We start from the raw sequence: 25,976 nt of genomic DNA, 5'->3' as shown, positions 1-25,976 counted from the left end.
TAAATAACACGTGATTGTGATGTCAGTCTACCGCCGGGTGGGTACGTGTAGCCTAGTCCAGCCTATTTCTCACAAAAGCACATGCTGATATGAGCAAAGCAGGAATAAGGAGCTAAATCGCACATCATAAAACACTGATATGAAAAGCACTAGTATGACAGGAGGTATCGAAGGGAATATTTACCTGCCAGTAGAAGACCGAAGGTGTCTCGGTGTGTGCGGACCGTCAATGTGTTGTTGTTTTCTTCACCTGAGCAGGTCTATTTATGCTCTGTCCGCTAAGGCCTTATCCTGTTACGGGCTGTTCCCCGGGCTGTTGCACACTAATCCGGCATCATCACGCTCTCGCACACCTTTGTTTTGCATAAGGGGTCATAGGAGGTGAATTTGTCGTGGTGCACATGCAGGTGTAGTGGATGCTGATATAATTTTTGTGTTCATGCTTTCTGATAAATATTTTGAGTGGGAACCGGTCAGGCCCTTGAGAGGGAAAAAAACATCGCTGCATCATCTTGGTAAGGTCGGTGTTGACCCTTTTGCTTTCCATGCAAACACAATTCTGGCTTTCGACCACTACACAGCAGAGCATGGTTTGTGTCAGCTGTTCTCGGCTAAAACACGCAACACCCATGCATCCACCCTCTTTGTCATCTGGGTTTGCTAAATGTTTGTACTTATTGCGTTATAGCTGACATGTTGATCATAAGAGTTACTTCTCGGTCCGTAGGGTTAGCGGTTGTGTCAGGAAGGGCATCTGGCATAACATTTTGCCAAGTCAGTATGCGGATTGACAAGATCATACCAGATCGGTCAAGGCCCGGGTTAACAATGGCCACCACTGGTGCTGTGTCCCCACAGAGAACCATGGAAATTTGAAATCTGCTGTGGTGACCCCTGAGAAACAGGGAACAAGCCGAAAAAAGAAGAAGGAGTTACTCCTCGGTGCTTCTTTCCCATAACATTAATGGTCACATGATGAATAAAAAGATTCTGCTGATGTATTTGTGCCAAATAGCAGCTCTCGCTGTAACGCTGCCTGGCAGGAAGCTTGTGTCAACGTGGTCAAATTTACCTTGAGAGCACATTCACTTCTGTTATTATCACATCTTCTTCTGCTTTTTGGCTTGTTCCCTGTTTCTCAGGGGTCATCACAGCGGATTTTACAATTTCCATCAGTGCCATGTGAGGGCACAGCACCAATGGTGGCCGTTGTTAACCCGAGCCTTGACCGATCCAGTATGGTCTTGTCAATCTGCATACTTGATTAGGCAAAATTTTACATCGGATGCCCTTCCTGACACAACCACTAACCCTATGGACGGGAGCACAGCTAAAGCACTGGACGCTGTCCCAGTATTCATGTACTTGCACCCATGCCTGTTGCCACAATACCACTTTACATTACTGTTATTACTACATGATGGGACTATCCATCCATCCATCCATTATCCAAGCCGGTTATCCCAACCAGGGTCGCGGGATGCTGGAGCCTATCCCAGCAGTCATTGGGCAGCAGGCAGGGAGACACCCTGTACAGCCCCCCCCCCCCACACACCCCACACCCCACACACACACACACACTCGCATCTAGAGACAATTTAGTACGGCCAATTCACCTGACCTACATGTCTTTGGACTGTGGGAGGAAACCGGAGCCCCTGGAGGAAACCCACGCAGACACGGGGAAAACATGCAAACTCCACACAGAGGATGATCTGGGATGACCCCCAAGGTTGGAGTACTCCGGGGCTCGAACCCAGGACCTTCTTGCTGTAAGGCGACCACGCTAACCACTGCACCACCATGCCGCCTCATGATGATACTAAATAAGAGTAAACTTTATTACTATAGCACTTTTCTTTAATATTATTTACAAAGTGCTTCACAGAATAATAGTCAGGTGAGACTGAAGAGGTCACTTAGATGAGTGATGAAACGTTTCTCCTGATAAACGTTGTGTCTAGATAAACAATTCAACTTTCTGTGATTTCCTTACCTGGATTATTGAGCACGCATCAAGACATTAAGAGAGGATAGTGGCTCTGTTAGCCTGATCTCTTCATTCTCATGTGTTAAGTTCCTCCTTCAGTCCTAACCCAAGCCAAGAACAGTAAGAAGGGCCGCATCTGAGGAGCTCAGGCTGCACACTGGCACATATTCAATTGAAAAGGTCTATATATATATATGGCCCTGTGATGAATTGGCGGCCTGTCCAGGGTTTCTCCCCCCCGCTGCCCAATGAGTGCTGAGATAGGATCCAGCATCCCCACAACCCTGAGAGCAGGATAAGCGGTTCGAATAATGGATGGATATATATATATAACTTTGTTCAAAGAAACACTCAACGGTAGGGAAAGTGCTCAACAAATGAGGAGCAAAATAATCCAGTGGGTCAAGTAAATTCTTTATGAGGTAGTACAAGCCTGTTTCATGCCATAAGCAATCATCAGCTGTCAACAAAGCTACACGGGAAAGGAACATACCACTTACTGCCTCGTCATGCACATCACGTGCACAACGTCCAATGGGGAAGGGAGAGGTGCGACATTCAAAAATTCAAAAACATGTGATCGCTAACGGTGCAAGGGGGGGGGTATTTGTCTATTGTCATGATTTATTTATAAAATTTATTATAAAGTTTATTTACAAAATTTATTAACAAAATAGGTGCTTATATCCATGTCTGCAACTGCTGGCCAATTCATTACTGTTATTCAATGTGGACATTTCTGGTTTGCAAATGATAAAATATTTTTCAGTTAGACATAGATTGCACATTTTACTACTGGTTGAATATACTTTATTATTTGTTTGATTTGTTTTCTTTATAAATTTATTTCTAGTTTTTCCCCTTATCCCACCCGATTAACCCAATGGCATATGGCCGGAACTCTTGTCGAATAACCCCCCTGGCTCCCGTTTCCACCGGAAGGAGATAGTCGTAACAACAGCTTCCTTCAAACTCGTGTCGGCTGCTCTCGCTATTTTACACGCTGAAGCCTCGCAAGGGTTGCATTACCTTCAGGCCGCGAAGGAGGCGTAGGGAGAATGCTTTCGGTTGCTTGGCTGCAGGTGCCCGGACGGGCCAGAGGGGTCGCTGGAGAACGACGAGTCCCCGAACACTACACCGATCTACACCCGCTATCCCTCGGGTAAGGGGGTGGCCTAATGAAGGCCTTACCCCGTGGACGCTCTGGCCGTGACCGGTTACGGCGAGTCTGGGATACGAACCTCCCAGCCACGTGACGAGCGGGTTGCAAGAACGAACAGGATTTTCCAGGTGATTGAATAATTAATGTTTCTGTCCGCCAATGACCAAATATAACGGCTTAAAGCTGCTACATTCTTTAACCGGTTGTTTCTAAAGCTACACATGTGTGCATTAAACCTCTTTTTGAATGCCCCGTCAGTTAGACCGACATATGTCTCCATTTTGCCGTTGTCATCTCTCGTCACCATAGCTTGGTGGATAACTCCCTTCGTCCGGCATTTTCCTTCGAGGGTGCATGAGTCGTTCACGTTGCAGTTGAGGGAGTCCAGTTGTGATGAAGGTTTCACTGACTTGTTCATGAGTCTTGTGTTGCGGGACGATATTATTTGTTGAATGTTAGGCATGCAGCTGTAACTAATTTTGATGGTGTTGCTATTGAATACCTTTCTCGGTTGATGGTCCTGGGCAGTAGCGGATCTAGAGATTTTTTCCTGGGGTGGCAAAGGGGTGGCAAGACTGTCCCAGAGGTGGCAGCTGCCACCCCTTGCCACCCTGTAGATCCGCCCCTGGTCCTGGGTAAAGCACTTATCCAAAAGTTCAAAAAACTGCTTGTTGTGCACGATGAGCAGTAAATGATATGTTCTTTCCCGGATAACTTTATTGACAGCTGATGATTGCTCATGGCAGGGGTGCCCAACCTTTTTTGAACCAAGATCTACTTTTACATTTGTCAGCCAGCCGAGATCTACCAGCCCAAACATGGAATCGTACTACTCCACTCAACACACACGATAAACAGAAAATAATACAGCCACTATACAGTATAGTTCTCTGTTATAAAAGTAGAAATAAATGCTATTCTCTATCTTAGTGGGACCGCTGGAACTGGGAGGAGGACGCTAGTTTCTCATGGTCAGGGTTGTAGCAGCTGGTTGCAAGCCTTAGGCAGGCCAGAAGGCGGTCATCTGTCATTGTGGATCTGTACTTCAACTTGTTGGTCTTTATGTGAGAAAGAGCAGATTCACACAGGTAAGTTGATCCAAAAAGTGCTGTGAAGTTCATGGCACATCTCCTGAGGTTGGGGTACTTTTCCTGCAGCAGTAGCCCCCAGAAAGCTCCCTTCATCCCTTGTGTTGCCCTGGATTTAACCTCAATGTCAGTTTGAAGTGAGAGGATCTCATTCTCCACAGCAGGGCTGTCCAGGTGAAAGAGTGATGCCACTTTGGAGGCAATGTCATCCACATCACTACTTCCAAATGGAAAATGCAGATAGCTGGCAACAGGTTCAATGGATGCAAAGTCAGTAAAGCGCCTATCAAACTCTGACAAGATGCTCTGAACTTGCTCCTCATAATGTACATTACCAAGCTGTGCTGTGCCGTTACCCTGACGTTTAAGTTCTGCCTGCATGTGAGCAAAGTTTCGCAGGTCACTGCATTGCAGCCTACTTGGCAGCAGTTGGAGCTTGCTTTGAAACGCGTTAACTGAGCTAGCTGATCATGTTTATTACATATTTATCCTTTCCCTGCAGTTCTAAACTCAGCTCATTCAGCATGCTGGTGGGATGGGTTAGGAATGCCAAATCCAAAAGTCACTTGTTGTCCTCCAACTGTGTATATTCGGCATGTTTAGCGAGCTTGAGAAAACCTCTGATTTCAGGCAACATCTCACCGAATCTCTCCAAAAATGTGCCTCTGCTCAGCCACCTTACATCCGTATGCAGCAACAGGTCTGTGTTCTGCTCCCGTCCCCTCCATGTGTGCGCGAACTAGCCTCCTCTGTAGGCTCCTTGCCCTAACCGAGCACACAATCCCCATAGCAATATCCATCACTTCTTTCATGTTTAAGATCTTTCCACACGACGCTTGTTGGTGAATTATGCAATGATAATTAAGGAAGTCCAGGAAAGAATCGCTTTGCTTGCACAATCCAACGAACCCATTGGTACGGCCTACCATAGCAGCTGCGCCATCACTTGTAATGGAGATGAGTTTAAAAAGGAGCAGTTTATTCTGGTTAACGAATTCCACGAATGCTTGAGAAATATCTTCGCCTCTAGTCTTTCCTTTGAATGGCCAAATGGTGAGCAGCTCTTCTTTTGCGCTCGCGTCTTCACAGGAAATTCTAATGAAAATGCAGAACCGTGCCACATTCACCACGTCGGTTGACTCATGAACTGGAGGGAAAAACACTCACAGGCGTCCTTGCTCATGAAGGTTCTCGGCCATTTCCTGAACGTCTTTAATGGCATTCACAATGTCCATTTTGTTCTTGAAATCACAGAAGAGTGCATCCGCAGCCGCATCAAACGCCCCTTTCACAACTCCGCCACCTTTGAAAGATTTGTCATGCTGAGCAGGAGCATGGCTGACACGATGCGACGCTGTCGTTGCAGCCTTACCCTTGGTGTTGGGTCTCGTAAAATTTGACTGTTGCGCCGCAAGTTGAGACTTCAATTACTGCAACTTTCTGGTTCGTCGAGCTGCTTTCACTGGGGAAATAGCTTCTGTGCACCGTTTTAAAATGCCGCTCCAAATTACCCTTCTTCCATATAGCCACACTAGCTAGCATTGCAGCTCAGGCAGATGGATTTTGCGTTGGAATAAACGAAAAAAATAATCGTCCTCCCATTCATTGTGGAAATGACAAGTTTTCGATCTTTTGGCTTCTGCCATTTTTGTTGTTTGTCTCCGAACACGCAAAAGAAAATGAAAGAGAAGTTGATCTCGTTAGTCTCAGCTCTCGTCTCCCCTTCTCCACTTTGACGCTGACAGTCACAAGGCGTATGAAGGCGTAACAGAAAGGTTACGCCTTCATACGTCAGAGCTTGCGAGTGAGGTAACTAATTCGCCAACAACATCTTGATCGATGTTATATCTCTGTAATGGAACGGTTTCCTTTATTTTTAGAGCCTCCCTGCCACTAGGGGCATAGCTCCATTATCTTGAGTCTTTTGCCTTCTAGTGGCATAGATAAGTACCGCAGTTTCAGCTACTTCCTTTTCCTGTGACAAACAAGAAAATGGTGTGACAACACAGCAATATTCATGCTCCATCATTAGCCATCACCTAGTTTCTACCCCTTTGATTGGCCATATTTGTAAGTAAAGCTATTATCCATCATTACTAGAATCTTTATTTTGAAGTATTTTTTACATATTTGCTACAGTTTGTATAATTTTGGTAACATGTATGACAGCACATTTTAATGATGGCATTCAGGCTATACTTTTGATGCTAGCGTAAATACAGTGTCCAGTGCTATACCTGATTAGTTACAACTTACATTTTACTCCTGCAAAGAAAATGTTAGTTTTATACTTACCTTTGTTTCCTGAAAAATAGAGGATTAGTTATCCTAACTGTATCTCTAGATTGACTAAGCTATTTTGTATTGTATACTGATGTATCAGTGCTATACCTGATTAGTTACAACTTACATTTTACTCCTGCAAAGAAAATGTTAGTTTTATACTTACCTTTGTTTCCTGAAAAATAGAGGATTAGTTATCCTAACTGTATCTCTAGATTGACTAAGCTATTTTGTATTGTATACTGATGTATGCTTTTCTGTGTGTTTATTTTCAGTTTCACACTTCCTTGTTATTAAATCCCGCCCATATACAACACTGGTCTGTTCCTTGGAAGATATAATGCAAGGGAGAGTTTAGCTGACTGTAAAACCTAATATAGGACAAGAGTCACATTGGGTGTAGCAGTACAATCGGACTAACACAGGACTAATGCTGACCTTGCCTCTTAATGGTTGGTCAGATTCGATGTCAGCCAAGATGTGAACACAAGGGACTGCTGTTTTTTTGTGTTTTTTTTTCTTTAATAAATCTAACACTCTATTTTTCAAAATCGTTTCGTGATCGACTGGCAATCAGCCCAGCCAGTCAATCGCCCAACGGGTTGGGCACCCCAGGCATATGGCCTGAAACAAGGTTGTACTGTCTTATAAAGAAGTTACTTGACTCACTGGATTATTTTGCTCCTTATCTGTTGAGCACTTTCCCTACCGTTGAGTGTTTCTTTTAACAACGATAGATAGAGAGAGAGAGAGAGAGAGAGAGAGAGAGAGAGAGAGAGAGAGAGAGAGAGAGAGAGATAAATAGAGATATTGTAACGTGCATGGATAAGTAGACACGTTGGTACCTGACTAATGCGTCGGACCCTTTAGTCGACTGGTTAATGCTGTCGCTTGCGGAGTGGGAGACACAGGTTCGTGTCCCGGCTGTGGTGGTACCTGAGCTGCCCCGCTAATTCGCTACAATATATATGTAGCTGATAGACAAATTTGTGCCTTAAAAGTCAATTAATTTTCAACCAGCTCTAAATGAGATTATAATCAGATAATAAAGGGAGCCGATGAAGCAATGCAGGAATCGGAGCGATGTGCTCACGTTTCATGTAAAATCCTGGCAGCTGCAATGTGAACAAGGTGAAAGCTAGCGTGAGACTTTTTATCAGTTCCAGAGCACATAAAAATACAGTAATCCAGACGGGACATGATAAAGGTAGTACTAACAACAGTTTCCACCTTTTTAGCGGAAAGGAATGTTCTAATCTTGGTGATTTTGCTGAGATGGAAGGAACATGACGGTACCACTGCTTTACCATGCATGTCTGAGATGAGATTACTGTCGAATATAACACGGGATTTCTACAATGAGAGGTATCATTATGGGATAACGGGCCAAGCTGACTGGCAATCAGGGTACTCGTACTCTCAGGGCCTGCCCTACTGTCAGGATTCATTTGCATTTAGCTACAGAAAAATTGTGGGACAAACGGGAACTTAACTAAGGACTGTAGGTATCTTCTTAGGTATCAGCCAGCCATAAATTGTGATCCTCTATTATCAGATTAACAATCAGAGGCAAACGCTGTCAAACCAGAGTGTAATTCGTTCCTCTCAGTAGGGAGCTCGACATTGAGCATTTCCACGTTGGATGGAATGTGAAGGGCTCGGGGTGAAAGGGTTCCTCTGCCCTCATCTCCTGGTTGGTGCCCCAGCTCCCTCTAAAAATGTGCCCTCTTTGCCTGCTGTGACCCAGAAAATAGGCTGCAATCAGAAAAAGCTATAGCCCAGTCCTCAGCCCTGCTGACCCTGTCAACACCTGGTTCCTATAACACTGCTAGGGGCGAGCTCTTCCTATTTTTTTCGAAGGTTTTATATATATATATATATATATATATATATAAAACATAAATTTGTGAGACTAAACGCATGAAAATCGCATGATTTTATTTATTTATTTATTTATTTATTGAATCCCCCCCCCCTTTTTTTCTCTCCAATTGTATCTGGTCAATCACCCCACTCTTCTGAGCCGTCCCAGGCGCTGCTCCACCCCCTCCCGGGGAGGGCTGCAGACTACCACATGCTTCCTCCGATACGTGTGGAGTCGCCAGCCGCTTCTTTTCACCTGACAGTGAGGAGTTTCACCAGGGGGACGTAGAGCGTGGGAGGATCACGCTATTCCCCCAGTTCCCCCTCCCACTGAACAGGTGCCCCAACTGACCAGAGGACGCGCTAGTGCAGCGATCAGGACACATACCCACATTCCCACCCGCAGACACGGCCAATTGTGTTTGTGGGACGCCCGACCAAGCCGGAGGTAACATGGAGATTCGAACCGGCGATCCCCGTGTTAGTAGGCAACGGAATAGACCGCTATGCTACTTGGACACCCCCATGATGTATTCTTGTATTCTTTGCAGGCACTGAAGGGATAATGGCTGGCATTTTGGTCACAAATCAATGAAAAAAAGAACTCCAAAGGTGAGGTGGTGTTTTAGTGCCCACGTTCTCTCAGACTATGTCAGTCCGTGTCTGGGAAGGTAGCATAAACCCGCTAGAGGCCTTGCGTCTGGCCTGCAGAATAGGCTCATGATGTGCTCATGTGTCAAGACTAAAGAAACAACCAGAGCCTGGGGTTTCTAGAAAGCGAAGCGACAAACAGGTGCAGGGAACAGGCTGTGTCACTGGGCACTGAGAACTGGGATCAAAGGCTGACCGACTGGGAACCACTGGAGCCTAGCTGTGGTTGAGGGAATATAGCCACTCCAACATCTGGCTGGCTAGCCATTAGTAAAGCAGCACATTCAATCAAGAGGCCAAAGGCCGTTGTCACCGTGTAAGATAAAGACGTCGTCTAGTATAAATGTAAGGAAAACCTTAGAGATTGGAAGAACAAATGTGTGTAAAATTGCAGGCTGATTAAAAGCAGACTATTTGGGAAACAGCGTAACATGAATTGCATGTACATTCATTTGTCTTCTGGTCAAGTTTGTTGCTGCTTAGCTAATAACAGATGTTGAGAATAAATATACTGGAGATTTGGCAAAAGTTTCTGCTTATGGTTTTTTTTTTTTTTTTCCTGGGACAAAACCCATCTGGCAATGTTTTAAAATGTCAGCATAAAAAAAACCTATGGTGTTCTGTGGGTATGGGCCAGTGGTGTTGTGGACTGTATCAGCTTCTCTTGTCACATCGTCCTGTTTGCAGATTGTGCAGGCTTCTCATAGCCTCTGGCTTCCTGTGCAGGTTTAGGATTCATATAGCAACAGCACAAGTAAGGGTTTTATATAAATACATTTTATCACACCCTCTTCCTTTTGATCTGGAGCTGCCCCTTCCATGCTTGAACTACCGTGGCATTTATTTCGAGACTTACAAAGGTGTTTGCTCGTAAAGCCATTTTAGAACAGTAGCTTCACCGTTAACACCAAAATGACATTTAAAATCACGGTATCCCATGAGAACCTCCATGCAAGTGAATTATTTCCATTAACCAAATTTTGTTTTCATTGACCATCCACCAGTAATCAAAGTTTACACAAATGTGAAGTGAAATGAAATGTGTGTAACTGCTGATGGGTCGTGTATGGATGTGGTGAGTCGTCAGCATGACCAGCTCTTCCATACACAAACACTAACCAGCTGTCAACTGTTGCTAGTGTAAACTACTAAAAAGACACGTTAGTCCCTAGCTAATGGGTCTGACCCTTTAGTCGAGCGGTTAGTGATGTCGCCTTGCGGTGCAGTACACCTCGTATCGAATCCCGCACCGGGCAAGAAAATAACCGGTTACACTGGCATTACCTCTGACTGTTAGCCACGGGTAAGGAAGCCAAAATGTCTTCCACGGTGTTCCAGAAACAAAGTAGCAATTTTGAAATGTCTTAGTTTTTCAATTTTTCGACTTCCCTTCTTATGTAGAATTTGGACAAAATTATGCGAGAAAGTTCAAGAAAAATAACGAGGGAGGAGTTCACAAACTTTTTTTTTTTTAATGAAACCAGACGTCTTTAGTTTAAGCGCAAACGACTGTCAGCGTGGTGTTCAAACAACTAAAATATGCCGGAAGTTGACATTTCTTAAATACACTTTAAAGATTCCAAAGTGACTTAACGTTATGACATTACTTTCCCCCCCTTTTTTTTCTCCCCAGTTGTACTTGGCCAATTACCCCACTCTTCCGAGCCCCCCCGGTCGCTGCTCCACCCCCTCTGCCGATCCGGGGAGGGCTGCAGACTACCACATGACTCCTCCCATACATGTGGTGTCGTCAGCCGCTTCTTTTCACCTGACAGTGAAGAGTTTCACCAGGGGCACGTGGCGCGTGGGAGGTTCACGCTGTTCCCCCAATTCCCTCTCCTCCCCCGAACAGGCGCCGCGACCGACCAGAGGCGGCGCTAGTGCAGCGACCAGGACACATTACCACATCCGGCTTCCCACCCGCAGACACGACCAATTTTGTTCGTAGGGACGCCCGACCAAGCCGGAGGTAACACCGGGATTCGATCCGGCGATCCCCGTGTTGGTAGGCAACGGAATAGACCGCTACGCCACCCGGCGCCCTGTTATGACGTTTCTTTAACGACAATTTCAAAGTTTTGATGAAACTTTTGTTGCTGTCCACAAAACCCACTGGATGGGTTAAGCTGGGTGACTATCGTCGATCGTCGACGAATTTCGCCAGGACAAGGACGCTTGGGAACTTTTTATTTTTTTATTTTAATAATGTCGTGTAAAGACACGTCAACATTTCAAATAACAACGATTTCAAAATTCCGCCTTTACCGACAGTGCCCCGGTTCTCAAATACAGAAAAAAATGGCAGCTTGACAGGAACTTGGACAATAACAGTATCCCTATATCTCTCCTCCACACACACACACACACACACACACACACACACAGAGGTGCAAACGGGGCTCCCAGATGTGAGCAGCACGTGGTTTCCCTGCGGCCGACCGACTTCCTGTCCCGCTTGGAGCGCTTCTTTGACTTTCCCCGCTCGCGGAGTGCTGGATACACATCACATCCTCACCTCAGCACTTTCCCCCAATCTGCACCGTGTGACTGGGGGGCAAACGAGCTGGACTCTGCTCCGCCGCCTTGTTTTTGCTTTACAGGCAGCATAGCTGATTCCTCCCCCTCAGCGCTCGCCTCCGTGTGGCTACCTGCGCCGACAAGGTCTCCCGACCCAGCACGTTCAGATGGAGCTGTAAAGTTTTCCTTCCTTCCTTCCTCTGGTCGGGAAGCAACGCGCCACTCTGGATAACGGGATAGGTGACGGAAACGCGCAGCGGTGTTTCGACAGATCGGCGCAAATGCCATTGCGATGCTGTGGATGTGAGTTCAAACGCAAGTTTCGCAACGACCGAGTCCTGTGAAGCACAATGAAAGGTAAGGGAGCATCAACAGGCGTATTTTAATAATCGGACCGGTGCGCCCCCCCCCCCAAAAAACGACCGCTTCCAACGACTGCGGCTTATTATTGACAGCAAACGACGCGTATACTTATGATAAATGTCTATATCTTTTTTCTTTTTTTTGCGCGCTCCGCTTTTCTTTAGGCTTTCCTCTGCAGCAGGAATGTGCATGGGCTACAACTTGCGTGTGACATCTGGTTTCGTTTAGGTTTTGGGATTGTTCTGCATCTGGCCACTGCTGCACATCAAACACTGGATCCTCCAACTGAACATTTCGCTGCAGAAACCAAAACAGAGCAAGAGTTTATTAGGTTATGTGGGGAAGTTTTGAAGCCGCTTTCTTGAATAATGGGTCATAAAAAGTTCTTGTTGCATAATGAAGAACCTATACGTCAATCTATGGCGCGCTGTTATGCGCAACTTTGCCCCCCCCCACCCCCATGTGTGTGTGTTTGTCAGCCTCAACTTGAGCACAACTTTGTCAATCCCAAATTAGCCCGGACTTGAGAAAGTTCACGGTGCTGAAGGAAATGATGAGTCAGGCTTATGTAATTACTTCACATGAAAAGCCTTACTGTTGACCATTCGCACGACAAACATGACACCCTCAAATTAAAAACCATTTGGACATCCAGCGTGTCTATAGAATGCGACGAGGCGATGGATTCGGCAGGACAGACCCGAGGAAATAAAATCTGTGAGGACACTGGAGGAGATGCCATTCTCCCAACCACATCTGTTTTGGCGGCCTGTGGCCAATACAGCTCTGTGGTTTGAAATGCCAGATTTTTTATTAGGTTTGCACCGTTGCCCCCAAATGTGATTTCATCGTAGTAAATTCTTGCGTCTGACTTACTGGGTTGTTTTTGCAAGGATGTTGTTGTCAGTGACCATTGCAGACGCTGTCATCGTTACTTGGTGGGTCAGAAAACTGGCCATCGACTAGAATGGCCTGTTCTTTAAACATATAAACACCCCGCAGGGCTGCTCCCCTTTTGGTTGGTCATAAAATGTTCATTTATCATCAAGTTGTCCAAGAAAAATACCGCTCGTTACTAAAATTCATCTACCCACATGACGCGGGGCATCTCAGTTGAGCTTTGCGCTTCTCAGTTGACAATTAGCGAAATGAAGTTAGGTTTCATAACGTCACATAAAGCTTTATTTTTGTTAGTAGTTCCAACATTTTTACAGTTAAACGTGCAATCTGTATCAATAAACTGCATTCTCAGTCACATTTTTCATCTTTTCCCATTCACTCTTGTTGGAGCTGCGCGTTTGCGTCCAGTCACATAATTTGGTGTGTTGCAGAAGTTTTGCAGAAGACAAACAGTTATACTAACTGAACTGTCCTGTGGTGCAGGAAGCACATTTCAGTGCTGACATTTAGTTGTACTCCCCTCAAAATCCCTGCCATATTGCATTAACCCCCTTATTTATCTTTGTTACATTGTGCAATGTTACTCACATGTTTCAATAGTTGTATCACAAACTTGACCGCCATTGAGTCTTAGCCATAATAACTATTCCGTAATCCAAATTCAGCTAGCGTTTGATCAATCTATTTTTGAATCCAGCTAGTCTCAGTCTCCTGATTATGTTGTGATGAAATCGGTCTCAGTATGGCCGTGACGAGGCCAAGCCTGGCGTTGGGTGTTATGGTGTTAGTGTTGCTCAACGGGACACAGACACATTGCTTGGAACAAAAACAGGAAAGAACTTGTCTGGAAGGCAAGTGTGATGCATGAACACTTGGGCTACCTTTGTTTTTATACAACAGTTTGATTCGGGCAGCATGGTGGCCCAGTGGTTAGCGCTGTTGCCTCACAGCAAGAAGGTCCTGGGTTCAAACCCCAGGTCCTTTCTGCGTGGAGTTTGCATGTTCTGCGTGGGTTTCCTCCCACCATCAAAAAGACATGCGTGTTAGGGTTAATACTCCTGCCTGTGCCCCTGAGCAAGGCAATGGAAAGAAGAACTGGAGTTGGTCCCCGGGCGCTGCAGCTGCACACTGCTCCTACACAATAGGATGGGTTAAGTGCAGAAGACCAATTCGTTGTAAGAATACAGTGTCAAATAAAGTGGCTTTCTTTCTTTATTTTTGTCCCCTCTTTATTCCCTCTGCTCTGTTTTATGAGATCTTCTCAAGAGCCGACGTGGTCTGTTATGCTGTTAGGTGCTGGGTCTGACAAAGCATTCATGACAGTCCCCAGACTACACTCTTGGCCCCGTTGAGTGGCAGGTAGAATATGTAATAGTAGACCAAAAAGATGTCCTGTCGTCGGGCTTGGTTTTCCACTTTTAAAAAGTCATTGTTGCTTCCTGTACTCCCCCTACCGTGGTGGTGGGTGAAGCGTTGACAACATCCCTGGCTGCAGGGGCCCTCACCCTAGCTCGCTACACCTCCCCATCCATCTGCTGATTGTTTGGCATGATGGAGTAAGACTGGTCGGGGGATCTTGGGGACATGTGGTCTTTCTTTATTTTCACTGGAGAGGTCAATGTCCACCATGTGAAAAGAGGTCAATGTCACACAAAAACCGCCTTGAAGGCACTGCTGTCCTTTCCCACAGGCATGGCAGCCACATAAAAGGAGAGAGCAGTCGGGGCCCGTAAGGCCATGGGAGATGGCAATAACCCCAGGAAGACAGGGTTTACAAGGGAAAGCCCCATCTAAAAATGAGAAATTGGGCTGACCTGTTGTTCTTCCTGAGTATATTTGGGTATGGCACGTTGGAACATCATGAATTGTTCCCAAGAAGTTTGGATAGACTTGCGAGGTTGTAGCTATTTTTTTTTAAAATTTCAAATAAAAATGATGAAATTCATGTCACACATTTGCCGTTATGAAATCTAGTTTTATGAACTGAAACTTCCCAGTAATTCACATGCGGACACTATGCCGGTTTCCAGTATCCCTTTGTCTTGAGATTGCAGCTTTTTTTTCTGTGTTCTCCTTCCAGACGACTTTGCTGATGAAGAGGAGGTGCAGTCCTTTGGTTACAAGAGGTTCGGTGAGTAACCAGTCGCATGTGTTGTACTTTTGTTGATCAATTTTCACTAAAAAAGTATTAATAGGGATGATAATAGGATGTTGCTGTATTCCGCTAGTTATGAAAGTCTTCTTCTTCTTCTTCTTCTCCTCCTCCTCCTTCCGGCTTGTTCTCTGTTTCTCAGGGGTCACCGCAGCGGATTTTTGCCCTGCATAGCTTTCTGTCGGATGCATCCCCCTCCCGCAGTCCAACCCTCCTCATGTGCTCCTCTATCTGGTCTCTCCATCTTTTCCTTGGTCTTCCTCTTTATTTCCAGGTCCAACACCTTCTTCCCTATATTAGTCTATGCCTCGTCTCTGTACATGTCCAAACCATCTCAGTCTTGTCTCTCTCAACTTCTCATCCATTCCTCTGATCTCCAACGTAGCTCTCGTGTCTTCATTTCTTTTCCGGTGTTTTCTATCTATGAAAGTACTTGTCTTTTAGCTCGTGTCGCTCGATTTCGTGGGCCGCCTTCATCGGGGGCACGTCAGACATATTGAAGATATCTAGCTCTGTGTAAATACTCACCCTGATGCTAAACCACTTCAAATGTCCTTGAGTTATTAAGAGGCCCACACCTTGTTTCTGAGAAATCAGCCAATGTAACTGTTTGATTTGGCGGATACTTCCATTTTTGTTGTGTCTTTATCAAAACATTGGCGGAGGGCAGTCAAGTAGAGAAGCCCACAGATCCTGGGTGTTCTTGAGCGGCGGGCTGAAGTTGCAGTGTTATCAGTATTTGATTGTTATTTCTTTCCACCCGCTGCTGTCCAAACTTGTTGGGGGGTGGGGGGGGTGGTCTGGAAACAAAAGCTCACTTTCAAAGTGGTTCTCTTCCAATTTTTCTGCTTTTTCTTCACAAATCAATCCGTGCTCATGCTTTAAAACGGCTAAGCAGGCCTTTACTGGGCTCTGATTCAGGGTCTTCCTCAGGAGAAAGACCTGTGTCCCAGATGAGCGTTCCTGTTATGACACTTTACATTGAGATGGTCATAGCACTCACTCTTGCTTTTAACAGCTGCCTTGAGTGTCTGTCATGCAGTCACATGACAGTTGTGTGTCAGTGAGCGCGAGCCCACTAGTAGTGCCGTTGCGGGTCACCGGGATCAATTCGCACATGTGCACAACTCTGACCACTCATGTAACACCTCATTGACCCAGTGTGAGGTGAGTGGATGGGCCACATAGTGTAGTGTGGACATTTAGTGTGTGTGTGTGTGTGTGTGTGTGTGTGTGTGTGAGCGTATTTCTGTATGTGCCTGTGTGTTTGTGGATTTAAGTCCCCTGACAAGGGCAGGGGGGTTCAGATTTCCCCTGCTGGAAAACCAAAACCCTTCTGACAATTATCGAGTCTCTGAAAGCCAACTCCCATAGGACACTGTTTAATTCCAAGTGAGATTTGTTAAAACCAGAATGTAACAGGCACCTAGGTAGCGTAGCGGTCTATTCCGTTGCCTACCAATACGGGGATCCGCAGTTCGAATCCCCATGTTACCTCCGGCTTGGTTGGGAGTCGCCACAGACACAATTGGCCATGTCTGCGGTTGGGAAGCCAGATGTGGGTATGTGTACTGGTCGCTGCACTAGTACCTCCTCTGGTTGGTCGGGGCGCCTGTTCGGCGGGGAGGGGGAACTGGGGGTGACAGCGTGATCCTCCCACACACTACGTCCCCCCTGGTGAAACTCCTCACTGTCAGGTGAAAAGAACCGGATGGCGACTCCACATGTATCGGAGGAGGCATGTGGTAGTCTGCAGCCCTCCCCGGATCGGCAGGGGAGGTGGAGCGGTCACCGGGATGGCTCGGAAGAGTGGGGTAATTGGCCAAGTGCAATTGGGGAGAAAAAGGGGCAACAAATCCAACCCCCCCCCCCGAATTTAACAATAAGCCAGCATTATAATCATATTGATACACCCACTGGGAATCGCCTATTGTCCTCTATTGTTGAACACTGACGCTCATTTGGGAGTTAAGTGTCTGTTTAAGGGGCACCTACGATGGTAACTGTTTAGGGAGGGCAGAGGATTTCTCCTTCACTTCACTTTCTCTGCCCAGATTTCCCCATCACGATCAGGGATTTGTGAAGGCCAGCGCCGTCTATCCCTGTCGATCCAGTTTCTACACATACTACTGTGCAAATGGCTGGAACTAACAGAAAGGTGAAGCGGCACCATCCCTGGCATTTAACACCCATTTGCGCAACAGGCAGACAGGGGGGACGTGGGGTGTTCGACTGAGGTCGACATCTGCACACGGGGAGAAGAAGTCTATAACCCTCGGAGGTTATTCCAAACACAAGAAATCGCTGAGCCACTTCCTGCACCCATGCTGGAAGTGTGGCACAAGGCCTATGTGCCCTGTAGACTCCACAGAGAGAGAGAGAGAGAGAGAGAGAGAGAGAGAGAGAGAGAGAGAGAGAGTGCCTGGATTGTGCTGCGTCAGCAATACCTCTAGAAGGAGTCGGAGTGAGGTTGTGAGATGTGTGTGCGTCCAACAAAAAGGAGGAAAAGGTCCCTTTGAATGCAAAGATGATTTTTTCTTCTTCTTTGCATTCGTGTTTGTATGTGTACACATGTGTATTATGGGGATTTAAGTTACTTTCACTCGGAGGCGCGTGCGGGGGGGGGGGGGCTCGACACACCTGAAATTGATCTCGGGAACAAAGTGGGCATGAATAGAACATGCTGCACCCAACTGCCCCCCCCCATCTCTCTTCGTTATCCGTCTTTGTACAAGTCATTGGATGTGATCTCGAGAGGCTTTGAGCGCTTATACAACCAGATGTGATGACGCGGCCCGTCGTTGAAGTTGAGCATGGGAGGTGGGGGGTAGTGGGGGGGGGGTCGCTGGGGGAAACCATAGAAAACAATACATCTCACTTCTGCGTTGTTGATCTTGAGCACCGTCCAATAGTAGTTAATGTCATCGTGGATGTTTATGAATGAGACGTACCCCCCCAAACCCCCCCCCCCAAAAAGAGTCCAGCACCCTCATCATTGTTTTAGCTAACATGTGGACGGGCGGTCATTTCATTAACTAGTTGCTCAGGAGCCCTTTCCAGCGCTAATTTTTTTGATCTGCTTTTCTTTTTTTAATTGGACAGGGCAAACATTCCTGAGCAGTTTTATTTTCAGCTAAGGAGTAGCATTCTTTGCCCAACTTGATTTTTTTTGGGGGGGGGGCAAAACGGCAAGTGGTTTTGATTTAGGGGGACTTTATTACCAGAAAAGAATGTTTTCAGAATGCCTGCTTATTACACCACCCCCCCCCCCGGGTCTGCATGCATGCAGTTTGTGTTCTGTCGTCCTGATGAAAGATTACGTGCTCGTGTTTTCAATAAAAAGTGGAGTGAGTGGGAGGAGTAAGGGGGAGGAAACCTAAGAGGATTAAAAATGGAACAAAAAAAAGGGAAAAGTTAGAGGGGAAAAAGAAGACAAGACTAAGGGGTAATGAGAGGATCGACAAAGGAAAGATGAAACAGCACTTTGCTCACAACAAGCGTATGCCTCCCGGAGCAGATTTTTCCAGCTCGATCCCCCGAACCCCTTTTCAGGTTCATCTCTTGCAGCGGAGCGGCCTGCGATTGGTGAGAAAACTGGAGGGTCAGTCCGGTCTCGGCCAATGACAGGGGAGCGGGATGCGTCCCAGACAGAGCACAAATCTGTGTCCTGACTGAGGCTGGCGTAAAGCATGCTGTGAGGGGCTCTGCTTGGGGCATTAGTGGGGGGGTGGGGGGTGGGGGACTGGCTTAGGTCAGCTGCAGGTCGAGTGTATGGGCCCCTGCTCTTAGCGTTGAAGTTTTGGAGAAGCTGAAATGCAGATGGCGATAAGAAGGCGGCAAGACTCTTTGCATCACGTCTTACCAGATAGCCCGGACACGTGTCCGTATACTGGTCTACCAGTGGAAGCTGCGTGCAATTCAGCGTGGACTTTCGCAGGCTGGAGATGGAGATGTGTTGCAGCTGCTGTTAGCTGCATAGTTTCAGGCTAGCAGGGAGTTATTACCCGCACAAGCGGGACGGGGTCGCAGGCGTTAAAGACGGGCCTCCTATGAACTCAACATTTCACTGCAAATGGATTTGAGTTATGAGACATGGCAGCTCTAAAGTTCTACTCAGGCTTCTGTTAGTCAGCTAGGAGTTATATATATGGCCATAATTGGTTTGACTGGGACCGGCCTGACCACCTTACAATAATCCTCTGCACCGCTTCTTGCTACGTGTCCCTTCGGGGACACACTGGCCGATGATAATGACACCCCAGCAAAAACTGTCATCTGACAGGATATCTCTTTACACGTGATGGATGTTCGGTGAGCCTTTTCTTCACAGCAGGCTCTGGCTTGGTCGCAAGAATAACATAAATGCCTGACTCCATTTTCTGTCTGGTCCTCCCAAATATAGGACTGGGAGTACTGGATAAATGCTGCCTGTTTACTTAAGTCCTATACATTAATGAAAGTTTTCTGACACTGGAGACGGCCAAACTCGACCTCGGCCATTTCCGGAAAAATACAAATAAACAAAAAAAAAAAAAGAAAAGCAGAGGGCTAAAATGGAAGATTTGAATTTGTCTTTGTTCTTTAGTGAGGTACTCACAAAAGGCACCGCTAACTACCCCGGCTTCAGACCTGGCCAAGGCAGAGGCATGGTGCGTTTGTTTCTCTGACTGTGATTACATTGGCCCCAAACCAGTACATCCTGCAATATTATTCTCACTTATGTTTCCCCACTTTTAGTTGGGGAGGTATTCAGAAATGGCCGCATAAGTTGTGTGAAGACTAACCACATAGATTTTTCCTATGACTCAGGCTTGAAGTGTGTCAAAGTGAATGTTTAACTTCGAGACATTTGTTTGTGCGTTCACGTCTGCTCATCTGCTCCAAGTGAGGACACCAGCGCTGCCTGAACACGTCTACTGTACACCCACTCCACGGCGCTGAAACTGGTCCACAAAACATACGTTTCTGTCAAGAAAATTTGAATATGACATCAAGTGTAGAAAATGTTTGATTTAGTAAAATAGCATAACCCACTTCCTAGTGATGGACATGGACCATGGAGTAACCGCAGGAGCCTGACCAGACAGTTACATCCCCCCTACTCAGCGGTCAGCATCTCTCTCCACTATCATGACTGGAACCAGATTTGGCTGGCAGGCTGATGGGGCTGCACACTGTGCAGTTTTATTAGCTCTGCTGCTGGGTGGTAAGCTCTGAATGTGGGATGCGGTGATACAGTGCAGCTCTGCTCAGTCTGGGCAAGCTAATGCTCATCACCAAACCCTGTACGGTGGAGAAACCTGGGAGTGAGTGCTGCTGATTCAGTATATCACCGCCTTGATGGTGGGCCAGCCAACAGGCCTGACCACACTAATCCCTGTTGCACAGCTGGTTTGTGGAGTAAGGAGTCCTTGTATATAACTCTACTCATTTGCACTGAGCTCTACACCCGAGCAGCGGTTTGGGGCTTGCATGTGTATGTAATGAAATATTTTTAACCCACACGGTACAACATGTCTCAGCCTATTTTCTGTTCATGTTGTGCTGTGGCTGAGATTAGAAAGAGTAAGGCCTTTTTTGTCTGATCCCCGCCGCATTTCGCTTTGGATGTCTTCCATGACGCAATTAGTAAACCGTGACAATACATTGTGGGAAGCCATCTTAAATCTTAATTTATTTATTTGTTTTGCCCCAGACTAGTCCTTGTCTCAGATACAGTGGCGACGTTGTTCAAATGTCAAAGCAATTTTGGGATCGGAAACACTGTAGTAGTAGTAGTAGTAGTAGTAGTAGTAGAAGAAGAAGAAGAAGAAGAAGAAGAAGAAGAAGAAGAAGAAGAAGATGATGATGATGATTGCCAACTTTCTGGTGATAAATGATGCATTCTTTAACTGGCGATAATAATTGGTGAAACATTGTTTACACCTTTGAAATGACATCAAAGGTCCAGCGCAGTCTTGCGTTGAGGTTTCATAGACGTATCAAAAGATAAAACAGCCTGGAGTCTTGCTTCCGGCATTTTCTTTTACTTTACTGGTCCCTGTTGTGAACTTCGTTTTCAGGTGCAGTAAAATCGAGACACTGAAAACATTCGAGCGTAAATGCCATAATCCAAAGATGGAAACAGTTTTATTCGTGATGTGTGTTCTCTCATTGAAGTCGTTTATATCTGTCCTGAGGGACTACTTTGAGGAAGCTCTGTTTTGTTCTACTTGTTGGCAGCCGGTGTCAGTCGTTAAAAGCATGTATAAACCCAGCTATTCATAATAGAGAGGTGGTAGGAAACTAGAATATGCCAAGTTTCAGAAAACGTTTTGAGTAATTAAGTTTTTAGAGCAAACATTAAGAGCCCTTCCTGTGTCGCTGGTGAATGGCTGATGTATGTTGTACGTTGAGGTTGTATAAGTCTGATTTCGGTTCAGGAAAATTTAACTTTAAGTGGCTTTTTTTGCAGTCATGCTCTTTTTTTCCAAGCCCAAAAAGCAAACATTGCATACATTGGAGCCTTCACATAAACCCTAAACTGATTTATTCTATATAATGTTCATACCCACAAGCCATAGATCAAATGCTAGATAACACAATTTCCACACATGATTGACATGGCCAAAGCCAGGATTTTTTTTCTTTCTCCCCCCCCCCTTTTACCCCCAATGGTATCCGGCCAATTACCCCACTCTTCCGAGCTGTCCCGATCAGTGCTCCACCCCCTCTGCTGATCCAGGGAGGGCTGCAGACGACCACATGCCTCCTCCGATACAGGTGGAGTCACCAGTCGCTTCTTTTCACCTGACAGTGAGGAGTTCCGCCAAGGGGGTGTATCACGTGGGAGGATCACGCTATTCCCCCCCCCAGTTCCCCCTAACCCCTGAACAGGCACCCCGACTGACCAGAGGAGGCGCTAGTGCAGTGACCAGGACACATACCCATATCCGGCATCCCACCCACAAACACAGCCAATTATGTCTGTAGGGATGCCCAACCAAGCCGGAGGTAACACGGGGATTAGAACCAGCGATCCTCATGTTTGTAGGCAAGGAAAGAAATACAGCATCCAGGTAGTGTACCTGGATGCTGTATTTCTTTCCTTCTTGCCTGCCGGCTTCATCTCTTGCTTTCTTTCCTCGTTGTTGTCTCTTGCTTGTTCTCTCTGAGGTTCACATGTTCCTGCTTTACTTGAAATGACCTCATTCCTGCATGCCAGCTTTGGAACGTGAGCAGGAGCTAGGGGGTCTCACTCGTTTTCCACACGGGCCAATAAAACTAGTTTACAGCCTCCATGTTGTTGTCCATAGTGCATATACATGTGAACGTCGGTAATCAGAAAAGCTTAGTCTCCAGGGGGAGCCTTGTCTTACTGAAAATGTCCTGTCTCAAGCTTGCAGCTATAGGCCCACTGCTCCAGGTACATAGGCTGTTTAAAAAGGATGGCTATTTTAAACACCACGCAAATAGTAAGTACTCTTCATGAGGAAGAACCTCTTAGGACTTCGTTGCGTAGCTGTTTTAAAATCCAGACTCATCGTTGTGCTTTTCAACAACACAATAAAAGATTGCAGCATTACAGCATTAGGGTGAATTGTGCATTCATTTGCTTAACGAAGGATTCAATGACTTCACTTGTGCTTACCCTAGACCACATTTAGTTGAACCATGGCACCGCTTAGCCAATAAGTCCCTTGGTAGCACAAGCTTTGTGTGAATGTTTCTCCGAGTCATGGTTGGCTTGTCCTCTTTCCCACCACAGAGGTATTTATAAGATCGCCCCATGATTTCGTTGGTTATAACTGATGTAGATGAACTCTCCGTCCAAGTATACGTGAAGTATGGATGACAGAATGCTTGTCATTTATCAACATTTGGCAAGTTCAGCTTACATATGGCTGCACATACAGTTGTGCCACACTTACAATGTACATTTCCCTTAACGGCCCTCTTTAATAATGTGTATGCGGGTTCTATTTTAGTGTGATTTATACAGCTTATCCTGGGAATATTAATACTCAATTAGAAACAAGAACTCCCGCCAAGACTCCGTGCTTGCCAACCATTGTTGCAGCTACATTACATAGCTGTTTTCCTCAACAGCCAATAGTCCATTCTATTTTTGCGCCTCAGAACTTGTGACAGCAGATGTGACTCCAGTGCTTCAACTCCAAATCCCACAAGCCTCATTCAGAGACAGGAACACACACGGAGCGAAGCTAGGATATCGGTATTGTGCAGGAAGTGCTGACTGGAATGAAACGGCTTCTTTGATATCCAACCTTACCTCACAAAGCATCCCTATTAACAGCGGCCTGGCTTTCTTTTAAGAGGCACACGTGCATGCTTTGTGTCTGTCTCATGCGATTAAGATAAACGAGCTATTTGTCACAGACAGTCCTCTAACCAAGCACACATGGGATGACAGAACTAGACCTAATCAAGTCCATGTTCACTGCCTCATCAGATTCAAATCCCCCTTTTATTAGACCAGCTAACTGTTTCTCCATTTGGACTATTATTGCTTTGGAGTGCATCTGTAGCTCTGAGCAAACAATGGGCCTACTCGGATAACATGAAGTGTGCCGCAAAGGTTACCCTTTAAATTTGAGACCTGTTCTGTGAAGAAAAACAGACTCCTTTTTCTCTTTTGCACTTTTAAGTCAACGGATATGCTGCTATCAGCACGAGACTATTGTTGACATTTCCCAGAACCATTTCATGATGTGACTTCCATCCCATGGTGAGCATCGTGTGAAGCTCATTCATGTGCCAGCAACCTTGCCAGTGTCCTTGAGGGCCTTGCCTCTACACCAACTCTGAAAAAGTTAGCTTTGTATATGGATGCTGATGGATGACATGAGCAGAAGGTAGAGGCTAGCAAGGATACGAACCCATTTGGATTGCAGATGTAGGTGGGGGGAACCAGGGGAATCTAACCATGAGACAATGACCATTCTAACAACTACCAGAAACTTAGAAATGTATATTCAAGGCATAAATGCTTACAGACTGAGGTACTTATAGCTGGAGAGTGGCTCTCGGTCTTGCTCAAGGACACTTCAGCAGGACACATTGGACATTTCAGGGATCAGTCATGAAAGTCTTCATTCGTGGAGTGGCCACCATGGCCTTGACTTTAAGACTTGCGAGCGGTGGGATGCCTTAGAACGTCCATGATCTACATAATCGAGCAACACTGTTTTTTTGTCTAAATTTATTGCAACAAGAAAATAAAACCTATATTTCCAACTAACCAACCCTGACAGCAGGATAAGCGATTTAGATAATGGATGGATTGATGGATTTCCAATTAAATGAGGTCTGATATATTTGATAGAGTGTTTTAGGAAAACTAGTTTTGGCTTGATATTATACTACTTTACATTACCAAACAGTTCAATATAATGAATTTTAGTTGGAGTAGTCTTAAACACGGTAATGTTTGTTCATGTGAGTAGATATTGTGATTTAAATTGATATTGTATAAAATGTGCCCGGTGATTATTGTAAAAAAAATTTCCATATCACCCAGTGCTGGATGAAACTGTCTGCTTAGTGAGAAAATGTAACCGTATGTACAACAACGACAACAACAAACTTTATAAGGCACATTTCATACATAGGCAACACAATGTGCCATACATAAAATGACAACACAGGGGGCGTCCGGGTAGCGTAGCGGTCTATTCCATTGCCTACCAACACGGGGATCGCCAGTTCGAATCCCCGTGTTACCTCTGGCTTTGTCGGGCGTCCCTACAGACACAATTGGCCGTGTCTGCGGGTTGGAAGCCAGATGTGGGTATGTGTCCTGGTCACTGCACTAGCGCCTCCTCTGATCAGTCGGGGTGCCTGTTCTGGGGGGGGGGGGATAGCGTGATCCCCTCACGCGCTACGTACCCCTGGTGAAACTCCTCACTGTCAGGTGAAAAGAAGTGGCTGGCAACTCCACATGTATCGGAGGAGGCATGTGGTAGTCTGCAGCCCTCCCCGGATTGGCAGAGGGGGTGGAGCAGCGACCGGGACAGCTCAGAAAACAGGGTAATTGGCCAAGTACAATTGGGGAGCAAAACGGGGGGGGGGGCAAAAAAAAGAAAGAAGACAATACAATTGAAACAATCTTAAAAGTGTAAATGTAGAAAATAAATATGCACATCAACAGGCATTAGTGCAGTGCAGCATTTAAACCATCCATCCATTCCATTTTTCCGAACCGCTTATCCTGCTCTCAGGGTCGCGGGGATGCTGGAGCCTATCCCAGCAGTCATTGGGCAGCAGGCGGGGAGACACCCTGGACAGGCCACCTGACTATCACACAGCATTTAAACCAAATAAACCCTAATCATGAGAGTCTCTTTTCAGATGTGTTTGTAAGTGAGTGCATCTAAAAATATATGCAGTTGTGAGACATTAAATATTCCCCCCCCTCTTTTAAAATAAAAACATCACTACTACTACTACTTCTACAATTACTACAATTACTACTTTTGGCTGCTCCTGTTAAGGGTCACCACAGTGGATCATCCATTTCCATCTCTTCCTGTCTTCTGCATCTTGCTCTGTCACGCCAGCCATCTACATGTCCTCCCTCGCCACATCCATAAACCTCCTCTTGGCCTTCCTCTTTTCCGCTTGCCTGGCAGCTCCATCTTCAGCATCCTTCTCCCAATATACCCAGCATCTCTCCTCCACACATGTCCAAACCATCTCAATCTCACCTCTCTTGCTTTGTTTCCAGACCAGCCAACCTGAGCTGTTCCTCTAATATACTCGTTCCTAATCCTGTCCTTCGTCACTCCCAACAAAAATCTTACCATCTTCAGCTCTGCCACCTCCAGCTCCACCTCCTGTCTTTTCGTCAGTGCCACTGTCTCTGAACCATACAACTTAGCTGGTCTCTCTACCATCTTGTAAACCTTCCTTTTAACTCTTGCTGGTACCCTTCTGTCACAAATCATTCCAGACAATCTTCTCCATCCACTCCACCCTGCCTGCACTCTCTTCTTCACCTCTCTTCTG

General features: G+C 46.0%; 1 protein-coding gene across 2 annotated transcripts in view; it reads left to right on the top strand.

Annotated features, from left to right (window-relative positions):
* Positions 1-11,422: 11,422 nt before the first annotated feature.
* The window catches only part of colec12 (collectin sub-family member 12), a 70,706-nt gene continuing 56,152 nt past the window's right edge, over positions 11,423-25,976 (top strand). For both annotated transcript variants that reach the window (XM_056293012.1, XM_056293011.1), the window contains exons 1-2: positions 11,423-11,911; positions 14,898-14,948. In XM_056293012.1, coding sequence (XP_056148987.1) covers positions 11,905-11,911; positions 14,898-14,948 — 58 coding nt within the window. In that variant the 5' untranslated portion in view covers positions 11,423-11,904. The remainder of the gene's footprint in view (positions 11,912-14,897; positions 14,949-25,976) is intronic.

Source organism: Lampris incognitus, chromosome 14, assembly GCF_029633865.1.
Source record: "Lampris incognitus isolate fLamInc1 chromosome 14, fLamInc1.hap2, whole genome shotgun sequence".
Taxonomy (NCBI): Eukaryota; Metazoa; Chordata; class Actinopteri; order Lampriformes; family Lampridae; genus Lampris; species Lampris incognitus.
Note: the sequence above shows the minus strand (reverse complement) of the source record. Positions and strands in the feature narration are given on the sequence as shown.